Source organism: Desmodus rotundus, chromosome 11 (genome assembly GCF_022682495.2).
Source record: "Desmodus rotundus isolate HL8 chromosome 11, HLdesRot8A.1, whole genome shotgun sequence".
In the NCBI taxonomy this organism is placed as follows: domain Eukaryota; kingdom Metazoa; phylum Chordata; class Mammalia; order Chiroptera; family Phyllostomidae; genus Desmodus; species Desmodus rotundus.
The window spans coordinates 96,911,528-96,925,236 of NC_071397.1; the positions used below are offsets into that span (position 1 = coordinate 96,911,528).

A 13,709-nucleotide genomic window follows, 5' to 3' on the forward strand; every position below is an offset into this window, starting at 1 on the left:
TCCTCTCTGCGTTCCACTCCCCTGCACTTTCAGACTTCATGCCTCAGCTCCTTGGCCGCTGGCGACACTGTCATAGCAAAAGACCGGTCTCCCAGCATTCACATCACTTTCTTCCCCTTTATTTTTATTGTCGACACTATTATATTTGTCCCCATGTTCCCCCCTTGCCCACCTCCGCCCATCTCTGCGCCCCTCCCTCTGGCCATCACCACCCTGCTGTCCGAGTCTATGGGTCAGGCGTCCATGTCCTTGGCTACAGCCTCCACCTTCTTTCACCCAGTCCCCTCCCCGCTCCCCTCTGACAGCTGTCAGTCTGGTCCCTGTGGCCACGCCTCTGTTTCTCTTTTGTTTGTCAGTTTATTTTGTTCATTAGATTCCACATGTGGGTGAGACCATATCTGTCTTTCTCTGACTGGCTTATTTCACTTAGCATAATACTCTCCAGGTCCGTCCCTGCTGTCGCAAAAGGTAAGATTTCCTTCTCTTTACAGCCACGTGTGTAATTCCACTGTGTAAATGTACCAGAGCTTTTTTATCCACTCATCTACTCATGGGTACTTGGGCTGTTGCCAGATCTTGGCTATTGTAAATATTGCAATGAACATAGGGGTGCCTATATTCTTTCAAATTGAGGTTTTGGGACTCTTAGGGTATATGCCTAGAAGTGGGGTCGCTGGTCATAAGGCAGTTCCATTTTTACTTTTGTGAGGAGACTCCATACTGTTTTCCACAGTGGCTGTACCAGTCTGCATTCCCACCAACAGTGCGCGAGGGTTCCCCCTTCCCCACATCCTCGCCAGCCCTTGTTTGTTGATTTATTGATGGTAGCCATTCTGATGGGTGTGATGTGGGATCTCATTGTGGTTTTAATTTGCATCTCTCTGATATTAGTGACATTGAGCATTTTCTCATCTGTCTGTTGGCCATCTGTATGTCCTCTTGGCAGAAGTGTCTGTTCGGGTCCTTTGCCCATTTTTTTAATTGGATTGTTTGTCTTCCTGGTGTTGAGTTGTATGAGTTCTTTCTGTATTTTGGAAATCACATCACTTTCTGGGGAAAAGTTCTGATTATCCCTGTTGGGGTTATCTGTTCACCAACTGCTTGGAGTCGAGACAGAAACAGTTTCCAGAAGAAGGATGGGAGTGGACAGGACAACAGATGTTTACAAAATAGGTCAAAAGCATGAATATTTTTGTGCCTCTCTCTCTTCTCCCAAAAGGAAGTGTGTGCTAAGGATGGTGGGTTATGCACGTACCAGGCAGGTGTGTGGCGGCTCACTTAGCATTCCAGACGTTCACTGTGAGGTTCTGAGTCCGTGAATGTCTGTTCACTGCGCGTAGACAGTGGAACTCAATGTGTGAGATCGCTGCCTACCAGCCGTTCACCTTGTCTGTAATGATTGTGACCAAAGTCAGTGTATGTGGAAGTTACCTACTGATTAGGAACTACGTGGGCACTTAGCTCTTGAGAATAAGTCACTTCTTAAAAGTGTAACTAACATTAGAAAAGCAGTGTAGCTGTTTTTCTACACTGCTATATCAGATACAGTTAGGCAGGTTGTCAGTCGGGGTCGGGTCAGCGTTTTAGCTTCGGATACTGTGCGGGGAGAGGGAGAGGTAGAAGGGGAGCAATGAGGGAAGACCGTGAGGAGGCAGGTGGAAGCCAAACGCAAGGACAGGAAAGGGAAGTAGGTGACGGGAGACCGTGTGCAGAGCTGTTCCGTGCTGAAGGCTTCCAGTCATACTTAAGCTTTTTGAGGGTAATTGCTCCTCCAAAATAAACAGACAAAACGGGAACAGACTCATGGACACGCAGGAGCAGACTGGTGGTTGTCAGGGGGAGGGGCCTGGGGAGCTGGGTGGAGAAGGTGAAGGGACTGAGAAGCACAGGTTGGTAGTTACAGAGTGGTCACAGGGATGTGAAGTGCAGCCCAGGGACCACAGCCAGTAACGTTGTAATAACTGTGTGTGGGTCCCAGCGGGGCTGGAAAGATCAGGGGACCACTTTGTAAAGTGTGTGATTGTCGAACTGCTATGCTGTACACCTGGAACTAACACAAAATAATATCGACTGTAAACTGTAATTTAAAAACCAGTGTTGGTGAGAGTGTGGAGGAAGGGGAACCCTTTTGCACTGTTGGTGGGAATGCAGACTGGTGCCGCCACTGTGGAAAGCAGTATGGAGATACCTCAAAAAATTAAAAATGGAACTGCCTTTTGACCTGGCAATCCCACTTCTGGGAATGTATCCAAAGGAACCCAAAACACTAATGTGAAAGAACATAAGCACCCCTATGTTCGTTGCAGTATTATTCACAAACGCCAAGTTAGGGAAGCAGCCCAAGTGTCCATCAGTAGATGAGTGGATAAAGCAACTATGGGACATTTACACAATGGAATACTACTCTACCATAAAAAAGAAAATTTTACCCTTTGCAACAGCACGAATGGACCTGGAGAACATTATGCTAAGTGAAATTGGCCAGTCACAGGAAGATAGCATATGATGTCACTCATATGTGGACTGTAATGAACAAACTGTACTAACAAGGAAAATGGGGACAGACTCATAGATGGAGAGAGAGCAGGATGACAGCTAGTGGGGGGAGGTGAAGGGGGCTGGATGAAGCACAGAGGAAAAAGGACTCATGGGCATGGACAACAGTGTGGGGATTGCTGGGGGGAGGGGGTATAAGGGCACTGATGGTAATGGAAAAAATACAATAAAGATAAAAAATTTTAAAAAGAAAATTTAAAATTTGAAAGAAAAAAAAATAATTGCTCCCCTAGACTGTTTAGTTATTTTTTCTGTTGACATTCTCATTTGAGTATGTGCTTTTTAAATCTTTTTGTTCTTCAAAATTATTCTCATTTCTAATTTTTAAGAAGCATCTCTGAATAAAAAAGTCTTAGACCAGCATTTTAAGTAAACCTACTATATTTATATACATTTTTTCCATGAGCAAAATGTTCAGTAACATTTAAACGTGTAAGAGTTTCCATTGTTTTGTTTTTGACAGTCTGTTTCACCAAGTTGGAAATTTAGTAAACCAAGAGGCTTTGGTATCCGGTATTTGGGGATTAGTTGGAGTTATCTGGATTTAAAAAATCGGTTAACTGGGATTCCTAAGAAACAATAAGAAAACATCCGCTAGATCAGCGCACCAGCCCCTCCCCGGACGCTTGCAGGGCCCCGGCCTGGAGCAGGGGTGGTTTCCTGCCTGCCCTCCTTGTGCCAGGGACCGAGGTGGATAGGACGTGTTTTTAAAAAGCATCCCACAACGTGACAAGCAGCATCCCATCTACTTGGGCAGCTGCACGAGAAGATGCCTCAGCACAGTTTTGTGTCCTTTGTGAGGACCAGAGGAAAAGTGACGCTGGCTGGCAGAACCCCCGGTCTGCAGCCTGCTCTTCCCATGCCCCCGCCCCCCCACCTCTCTCTGAAGATGCAGGGGAGGGATCAGGGGCCATTTCTTGACTGACAGGCTGTGCACTGCCATTTGTTCCTTCTCGGCATTTCGTTACGAAAACTCTCAGACACGTGGAAGAGTTCACATCATTTTTCATCGGACACCGCACACCCACCGTCCAGGTTCTGTAAATGGCATTTGCTGTGCCTGCTTTATCTCATATTCGCCCATCAGCCCATCTTACTATTTCTGCTGTATTCCAAAATCAATTAGTATTGGGCTTTTTCCTTAGCTTCTATTGGCTGTGAACCCTTAACCTTGTGATGAGGGTTTCGGGAACCAATGAGCAAGTGTGAGGGAGCGCACTGGCCAGCCGAGGGCCCCGCGCTGTGCCTGCCGTGTGGTGGGTGCGGAGTAATATACTTGCTGAGTGCATGCAGCTCCTCCTGCCCCATTTAACTCGCCCTGGAGGGAAACTTCAGTTTGCCTTTCAGGACAGACAGTTACTTTTAAAATAAACCATATGTTTTTAGATATGTATGAGCCCCGATTTAGAAGATGGACTTCCTTCTATAAGATAGTCTATGAGAGACATTTATATAGCATTTGAAGTGGTTAAAAAAGATAGATTTAATTATGTATCATAAAAGTATATATGAAATACATTCTTTACAACGGTGATTCTCTCTCGGGAGTCACATGTGGCAGTAGTCCAAGGAAACGCATGTTTACGGGTTGGCGCCTCAAGGGTCGTCTTAAGGAAGAGGCTGGAAGAGCACCCCCACGTCAACCAGCATGGCTTCCCTGTGGTCTGTTTGCTGTGAAATTAAGCTTTCGTTGCAGGGAAAAGTTTGACACTTGCAGCTGCTTAGGTTACCTGGCCAGTCTGCACAGCCCTGTGGGTCATTGCATAGTGGGCCGTGTGGCAGTGGGGGGCAAACGCGTCCTGCGTTCGGAGTCTGCTTGGCTGGGGGCGCTGCATTGTGAAAATCGGTCCCAGTGGCTCTAGATGAGGCACAGTGAGAGTTTTAATGGCAAGGGGTCATCTACAACTGTGTGACTCTCAGGTGTGTGCACATTTCTTCGGTCCCTGAGAGGGGGTGCTCCCAGATGAACAGAGGCCGCACCCCCCTTCCTTACCTCCTGAAATGGAGGGAGGACACCTTTCCCCTTGACGAAATGGGAATATGCTCAGTACTTTGGGGGGCTGACCTCTACAGGCAGTGGGGCAGCTGCCAGCAGCCTCCCCGGTCCCGGAACAGAACGGGGGCCCTCGCCCTGGTGTGCGTCCTCCTTCCTCACTCACGAGAGGGCTGGGGACTCATTTCAGCGGCGTGTCTTCCTCTCTCCCTGTGGCCGCGGCCGCTGTCACCGAGCATTCTCTTCCCACCGGCGTGTTTACAATGTGAGCCTAAAGGTGGTTTGCTTTTTACTGAGTTCACATTTGAACTTCCCTTCCTGTCCACTCCCAGCAGGCTCGGGTCATGTATGATTTTGCTGCGGAACCTGGAAATAATGAACTGACGGTCAGCGAAGGAGAGATCATCACGATCACAAACCCGGTAAGAGAACTGTCGCCTTTAGACCAGATGGTCCCCTAAGGACTTACTTTTTAAGGTTTTTTTGTTAACAAGTTGATCACTCACACTCACATGAATGTTTTCCTATTGCTTACGAAGTATTGCGGGTAAAGTGAGAACACGTATTCACGAACACTGAGGAAAGGGAAGTCCCCTGAAGATAGCTGGGTGGGGTTCTGTCAGACAGAAATGGAGAGAGAGAGACGCCCCGGACCGATCAGAGGGGTAGAGATCCGAAAGTACTCGGTGTTTCATAGATGCCTCAGCTACCTTTTGACAGCCTGTGAGCCAGGGGTTTGGCTAAATGCCATCCATGTTCTCTTTAACGTATTTCCCCGTGAACTCTGTGAGGTCCATATCTTTTATCTCTTTTTACAAATGAGGGTAATGAGACTTAGAGAAGTTAAGGAATTTGCTTGTTAGTGGCAACACAAGGATTCACAGCCACGTCTGTGTGGCCTATAAGCCGCTGCTTTCCCCGCCCCGCTTCTGGGAACACTGCATGTGACCCCGTGCCCCAGGAGTGCAGGCCAGCAGGCTGGGAACACTGGCCCTGACTGCCAGACCCAGCAGGACACGTGTGGCAGGCTGAACACGGACTTCAGGCTAAGTGGTGGGCTCATTTCCGGGTTTGCCCGGTGTTCGTGGTCGCTGGCGGTGTGGCGGGTGGCAGGATGAGACCTGAGCTTCAGGGAAGTTAGTCTAGCGGAGCTGTACCGTGGGGAGTGGGGGCTGGGGACGGGACTGTGGGCTGCAGCAGTAGGAGTGGGAAGAAGACGGGTACAGAGGCCGTGGAGAGTCAGACCCGGAGGCCATGGCACCTGATTAGATGCTGTGGGTGAGAAAAGTGTCAAGGATGCCCAAGGTTTTCGTCCTTCACATCTGAGACAGGGCGGGGCTCTTTAACGTTTATAAGTCTGGAAGAAAGAGTAAATGAGGTTGCTTTTAGATATGTTGAGTTTAAAGAACAGGTAAATAATCACCCTTGGCCTGTAGCTTTGCATCAGATTAAAAGTGGACATGCAGAGCTGGAGATAGGTCGGCCCCCTGGACATCTTCCACAGGCAGCACGGGAGGAAGGTGCCAGAAGGCCAGGGGCTCTGGAAAGGAAAGAGGAGGGATGACCAAGAGGGTAGTGGTTTCTTAATACAGACAGTATCTCTAAAACCTGTTTTATGTTTATTTTAAATTTTTTATTGTTATTCAATTACAGTGGTCCCCATTCCCCTCCACTACTCTCCCCTGCCCTGCCCCCCCCATATTTAATCCTCCCTTCCTGTTGTCCCCTCCCCTCTGGTCACTGTCAGTTTGTTCTTTATTTCCATGTCTCTTATTTTATGTTTTAGGTACAAAAGAGATTTGCTGGGTAGAAGCACTCGTATTTTGCCTTGTATAATATCCATGTTTTGCCCAGACTTTTGCGGGAAAAATAAGGATGTGCATTATACATGGGTATAGTGATTACATACCATGGGTCTAATGATCCCACCTGTAATGCGCACAAAAATGTGGGTGCTCGTTATACAGGGCAAAACACGGTATGTGTAGTTTTATAAAATATGCTAAGTGTATATAAGTAAATGGGTTCTATTTTTAATCATAGAAAAAACTTAGGTTATTTTATCTACCCATCTAATTTTCTTAAATAAAAAGTGTTCTTCATATCGTGGAAGAAACAGTATTGTCTTTAAGTTGCTATTGTCAGAAATGGACACAGTTGTGACTTAAAGTGATTTCTTTAAAAGAATATTTTATCTAGATTCAGGTAATTATTAACAAATTAGGGTACACTTTATGCACTTAACTCTTACTGTTTTAAGAGGGGAAATTGGGGCTTTGTTGAGATAATAGATTGAAAAGTAGAAATCCTGGTATAGAGCACTTTAGTATTTAGTTTACTAATATTACTTATTCAGAAGAACTAAGGAACCATGGATCAGTTAGCTTTCCTTAAATGGCAAGCAATCCTAAAGCTCAGTGGCTTAAACAACCAGGAATCTGCAAGTCAGCTGGATGGTTCCCCCTACCTGGGCTCATTCAGGAGCCTGCCAGTCACCTGGCCCTGGGCTAGGGCCCAGGGGCCTAACAGGGCCTCATGTGGCCTCACTTACCTGTCTGGCCAGGCTCCTGCTGGGGGTGGCTGGCTTTGGATGATGTGATGGGCAGATTGGGCCCTGTCTCCCTCATTGTCTAGCAGCCCAAATGTATTCTCATAGCTCTTTGGGGGGAAAGCAGACTGAACTATGCAGAGTCCTCAAGGCCAGGCTCTAAGCTCCCCCCGCCATTTCCACCTCATTCTGTTGGCCCAAGTGGTCACAAAGGGTGGCACAGACTCTAGGGGTGGGGTGTGCGCTCTGCTTCTTGACCCTGGAGCTGCAGATGAGCTCTGTGATCTCCCCCAGAGGAGAAAACAGAAAGCGACCACATAATGATAGTGTGGTGTTAGTGGGCTGTTCTCAGTCTCCCGTCACTTACTGTTGAAGTGTGATATTTCTTGTTTTTAGGTGATAGGATTTTCTGGAGTAAAGAGAAGCCTTAAAAATGTTAAATTTTGAACTTAGTTTTATAGGAGTAAAAAGATTAATTTTTATTGTTTTTCATATATACCAATTCACAAAGCAAAATTTCTGCAGGAAATTCCAACTACAGTCTTTCTTTTCTTCCTTTTTAAAAAAAATTTTTTTCTTAGGATGTTGGCGGAGGCTGGCTGGAAGGAAGAAACAGCAGAGGAGAGCGAGGCCTGGTCCCCACAGACTATGTCGAAGTAAGAACTTACTGTCACATACTAATTCCATCCAGTCTTCGTCAGACATCTTTTTATGAATTACCAACTTAAAGAGCAAACTGGAAGAGAGCGACTTTTCGTTAATTAAAAATTTTCATTGTAAAAGTACTACATGCTAATTATATAAAATGTGGAGAATACATTGAAGCAGAACTGAGAAAAATATTATCTATAGTCCCAACCTCCAAAGAGTGACTCCTAATATTTAGGTTAAGTTCTTTCCAAGGATAGCAATGTTTAATTATCCTGAATACAAGTCTCCATTGTTCATTTGCTTATATTGGGTAATAGCTGCTGCCTACAGTACTATTTGCTGTAGAATTGACTCACAAAGTTTAAATAGTTTTTTTTTAAAGTAGCTTACTTCTCCCTGTGCTAATTTAGGACACACCTCTCAGTTCCTTCTCCCATTCCCACAGACAGAGGGTCTGAAAGGAGCTGCTGTGAGAGCCATTGCCTGATTGAAGTTCTAGTACGATAGATACCAAGGGCAGGGTTACAACACCCTGACTGAATGAAGCTCGCAGCCTGGGTCACACCCACTCAGCTGGCAAACCCTCTTGCGCGTCAAACTCCTGGCGCCCCCTGCTGGTTGTCTGTAGCTCTCTCAAAACTAAGGACCTGGTATAGGTGAGCTTGCCTCATCTCCGATGATAGAAACTAAGGTTGCCTGGTGCCCTGTGGTAAAATCAGAGTGAGAGCAAGAATAAAGGTACCTACGCCCACCCCCCCGCAGTGGGGAGAAACGGTACCACGGGAAGGTGTGCACCCGGGTGCTGCCTGCAGCACTTGTTCCTGATTGGGAGTTGGGGTGGGAAGTTGGGGACCCTCTGGAGAAGGTGATGAAGTCTGTAGCCCTTCTCAGAAATGTGCGCGTTTGCACGCACCCCAACCTTTTCCGTAGTTGTAGGGCGTTCACAGGCTCCTGAACTCGGTTCACGTCTGTCACATTTATGTGGCGTTTTAGCTCTGCGCAGTGTGCATCCAGGATTTTACAGATCAACAATAAAGAGGACAGTCGGAGGATTCAAGTAGATACTGGCATTAATTGCATTCTCTAGATTCTGCATATTTACATAAAGCAATCACTATATACGGTCTTGGGCTTGCTTGCCTTTTCAGAACATGAACCCCTTTCCCATAATAAATGACAGTTCGTACTTGTGCTTTGAGACTCTGACTCTGAAATAACTCTAATCTGTGAAAATAATCGTGCTTCTCTCTAACATTCAGATTTTACCCAGTGATGGAAAAGATCCATTTTCTTGTGGAAATTCAGTGGCTGACCAAGCCTTCCTGGATTCTCTCTCAGCCAGTACAGCTCTCACTAATTCATCAGCTGCCAACAGTAACAACCAGGTAAGTTTTACTCATCCTGCTGGGTGTGGCTGCCTTTCCAGAGAGCAAAGTGCATTTGGGAACGCTTGTGATATGTTGTAGCTGTTAGATGTTTGTGTGGCATTTCTGTTGCATATTAACAAGAACTTGCTTGTTGAACCTGCTAAAGACTGTTTTTAAAGGTGATTATAAGAGAAAAGGTAGGGTGTTCATCAAGAGTCGCCTTTCCTTGTCTGGCAGAATCTAAACTCAGACCCCGTAATTGCGAACACCCTGTCGAGCAAGGGCGTGGAGAGAACGGAGGGCCCTGCGCTGAGGGGGGCGGGGCAGAGCCCGGGTGGGACTGGAGCCCTGGTCGCTTGCGCTCTCGGCTAGAGCGCCCTTGTTTGCAGGCACAACCCAAGTAAAAGTGACTGCGACTCCGGCACGCAGCATTTGGTACTGTTGTTGTACTGCTTCTAGAAAACTTGGAAGAGTGGGATAATTTGAGAAAATTACAGTGAAAGTTTTACATTAATGTTAATGAAGATATGATCAGTTTGGGTGATGCTGCCTTGTTCAGTTATTGCTAATTGATTGCCCACCGTGAGTGACAACAAGAACACTGAGAGGATGAACATCAGAACACCATTGCCGCCTCCATCTTTATAATGAGTGCACTTCAGGGAATGTTACTTCTTTTTTTTTTCCTTAAGATTTTATTTGTTTATTTTTAGAGAGAGAGGAAGGGAGGAAGAGAAACATCAATGTGTGGTTGCCTCTCACGTACCCCCCACTGGGGACCTGACCTGGCCTGCAACCCAGGCATGTGCCATGACCGAGAATCGAACCTATGACCCTTTGGTTTGCAGGCTGGCACTCAAGCCACTGAGCCACACCAGCCAAGGCATGTTGTTTCTTGATATTTTTTCAACTACTGAGGTTGCATGTGCCTCCGTTTCCTCATCAGTAAAACCTCATAGAATTGTTGAGAAGAGTACATGGAGAGTGGTTCTAAAGTGTTCAGACCGGTACTTAGTGCTTAGTAGGGCTTTGGTCCAATGAGTGTTCCCTACAGTTATCTTACCCACCGCTGCCTCTGCCCTAAGACAGTCGGAGCCTCCTGCAGGGCCCTGAAGCCTGCAAAGAGGAGGAGCGTGGAGGAGGCGGCCACTGTCCTACCTGTCGGACTAGTCAGGCGGGCACTGAACAGTGCGTGGTAGGAAACTGTGGGGGATTCATCTGAATTTCAGGTGGGACTAGGTACTTTTCCAACCTCAATTATTTCTGTGATTCCTCAATGCACTTACATATTAGGCTCCAGCCCAGCTGGCCGTTCTGCAAATTTGCCTCGTGCTACACCCCCTTTTCTCTGCACCATGCCCTCTTCCGAGAGCGGCAGGATGAGCCCTTCCATCTTTCAGAAGGCTGCCCATGCCTCAAGGCTCAGCTCGAGTAGCGCGTCCTTCAGAAGTCTTTGTGTTTTTCTTCTCCCCTCTGCTTCCTCTTCATTCTTTCAGCACTGTTTGTGACTGCATAAATTATATTACTTACTTGTAAGCTTGGTGACAGGCAGCGCTTTTGTCACACTGTATCCATTTTTGTAACCTATAGACAGAGTGCTCTGCAAATGTTGGGATCACTTTTGTGTTCAGTCACAAGCATCAGAAGGCACTTAGAGTGGGACACGCTTTGAGGTCTGCCGATTTCCCCCGGGCCCCCGTGTGAAGGAGGTCTGTGTGCTTGGCGTGGGCGGCAGGAGCAGGGGCCACCACCAGCCCGTCACTGTGCCTTCTGCTGGGCTGCCAGTCCAAAACAGTTAGCTCTCTTCCAGAAAAGCCTCCAGGATGGTTATTATTTTTAACTGTGCAGATAGTAAACAAATGCCGTAAGTTAAGTGGGCATTTGGGAATATAACATCTTTTTAATAGGCAGAGATTTTCAGTGTAGTGATATTTGTTATGAAGGAATTTTTATTGGTTAAGAGATGGAAGGCAATAATAGTACTTCTATGTTAGAACTACATTTTGCTTTCTCATTTCTCAAAAAAAAAAAAATCAGTGTTAGGCCCTTGTAAGGCCATTTGTAGTCCATGTTGAAATACATCAGTAAAAGAAGCCTTCACAAAAGTGTTAAGTTTGGTTGTTATTTCCTTACCTCAAGTAAGGCCTGTAATGCCATCTGACCTCTCATAATTGCCTACTGAGACTTCCTCTTACAAGACGTGTGTTGAAAAGGCTCTCTCCGTCTCCCTACCCCTGCTCTTACCCCAACCAAATCCCTCCAGTGCAAAGTCACAGGGCTTTGTAAGGGAGGTTGTATACATCGACTATAGGTTTTGTGGACATTTTTCTTCAAAGCTGCTCTAGGCTGGCAGTGCTGGCGCCCCACGCTCTGTTGGTCAGGGGCCTGGCCTTATATAAGGCAGCTTTGTGCATCTAGGGAAGCTTTCAGAACTGCACACCAGTAAAATTTATTATTTACGCTGGTTTTGGTGTTTGTTTCTGTCTAACAGGAAACAGTTAACAAAAGCGAAGGGTTTGTTTTGGTTTTTACCTTAAACAGCTATGACGAAGGGCTAGGCAGCATTGCTGTGTGCACAGCCCATCGTCCAAAGAGACACATCTGCCAAGAAGCAAATGGTCTTTGCTATTTGTAGCATCATCCTGTTTGGTACATAAAGCTACCTCTTTAAAACTATGTGCTAATAAAGTAAGTAAACTGTCTAGGCTAATCTAAGTATTATCCATTTTCTAAGGTAAATTTAACTTTCTCTTTTTTAGAGATTTTATTTATTTATTTTTAGAGAGAGGGGAAGGGAGAGAGAGGGAGAGAAACATCAATGTGTGGATGCCTCTCATGTACCCCCACTGGGGACCTGGCCTACAACCCAGGCATGTGCCCTGACTGGGAATTGATTGGGCAACCCTCTGGTTTGCAGGCTGGCGCTCAATCCACTGAGCCACACCAGCCAAGGCAAATTTAATTTTCTTTATTTAAAAAGTAAATATCTGGTATTGACATCTGTGGGTTTGCAATGTAAATTACCAAAGGATTTGGTAAGCCATTTAAATTTGCAGTTAGTATTGATGTGACCTAGCCTCATTTTTAAAAGAATGTATAGGTTTTACATTTCTGTTAGTGTTTTTGTGAAGTCAGTAGAGGTTCATCTGTAGAATTAGGTGATGTCCTTTGAGCAAATACAAGGAACAAAATAGAGAACTTTGCAGTTCTGGTGTATTGCGAACTGAAATGGTTCAGCTTTCTACCTAAGAGAGTCGCATGCCCTCCGGAGGCTCTTCCAGAAGAAGAGTCATGTCAGAAACTGACTGAAGTGTTGTTGGGTGTAGGAAACACAGTGTCTGCTTTTCATTCCTACTTCCTGTCCCAACGGGCACGTGGTGTTTAAGTGTTGGATGAATGAGCAATGTCGGGTAAACTCTGGTCAGATGACTTGCAAAACAAAAAAAACCCACAGTAACCTCAACCTTTACAAAACAGGTAACTTCCCATTCGTTTTCAGCGTGCACCCCGCACAGTCTTGCCCCGGAAGTGTCTAGTTCCAGATGCCTGCCTGCCTCCTTCCCTTCCCAATCAGGAGACCATTTCTTAGGGTCTGGCAGCAGGACAGGCCACGGCGCCCGGACCAGGCAACCGCACAGCACGCAGGATGTAAACGTGTGACTGAGGCTCTGCAGGAGTTTCCTTCCGTGGACCCTCGAATCAGGCCTCGCCCCCAAGGTGACAGTGCTGCAGGCAGCGAGCCCCTGGTTAGGAGCCCAGCTTACCTGGGTGAACTTACCCACCTGAGTGGTCTTGCTGACCCGCATTAAACTCCGGGCATCGTCTGTAAGGAGCCAGGGGGGTTAGTGGGAGCTGTGACCTCCCATCACCATCTTTTGAGCCTCCATATGTCCTTTGTACTCTGTTTGCCGGCTTGGTAGAAAGTAGCCTTCATGGAATATGTCATCTTTTCCATTAATTCTCAGATCTGGGTCACTCAAGGTCTGACCCAGTTCAGGTGGACACAGAAAGAAGGGTGCCGATTGCCCATCCCGTCCTCTTCTCCCAGCCTGCTCTCCTGGAGCCATTCCCATGGTCTGAGCAGTGAACGCTGGTCTCCTCAGACCACGTCTTGTCCGCTCACTGGCAGACCAGTGAGTTGTTCTCCAACAAGCTCTTGGACCAAGCTAATGACATCTGGTTATGTTCAGAGTGTCCCTGTAAGTTCTTTTTTTCATCACTGTTCCCGCTTTTTAAAAAAATTCTGACTCAGCCAGTTGTCCTGTCAAATTCCTATCTTCTGGGTTTGATTATTCCTTTCTGTATTAAGTTGTTCCTCTATCCTCTTATAAATTGGAAGTTGTACGTAAAGGCTGGAGGGATTCAAATTGAACATTCAGGCTGAGGATGCAGCATAGGTGACCCCGTGCCTTCATGCTGCACCACATCAGAGGACATAAGGTCTGGTCAGCCTCCCGTTGCCGATCGGAATGGCCATGGGGCAGGACGATGACAGCCCCGTGCCTCCGCTGTGACCGTAAAGTGGTCTGTCTGGTGTTAACCTAATGCTGCTCACCGTCCACCTGATGGTTTACCACCCCCCGATGGTCCGTGC

The 13,709-nt window shown here is 46.7% G+C and overlaps 1 protein-coding gene across 2 annotated transcripts in view; it reads left to right on the top strand.

Moving 5' to 3' along the window:
- Nucleotides 1-13,709, top strand: part of SNX9 (sorting nexin 9) — an 87,251-nt gene that overhangs the window by 30,797 nt on the left and 42,745 nt on the right. Inside the window, exons 2-4 of one of the 2 annotated variants that reach the window (XM_053913622.2) lie at nt 4,882-4,971; nt 7,679-7,753; nt 9,008-9,133. In XM_053913622.2, the coding sequence (XP_053769597.1) occupies nt 4,882-4,971; nt 7,679-7,753; nt 9,008-9,133 (291 nt within the window). The remainder of the gene's footprint in view (nt 1-4,881; nt 4,972-7,678; nt 7,754-9,007; nt 9,134-13,709) is intronic. The other variant, XM_053913623.2, reaches the window with a different exon arrangement.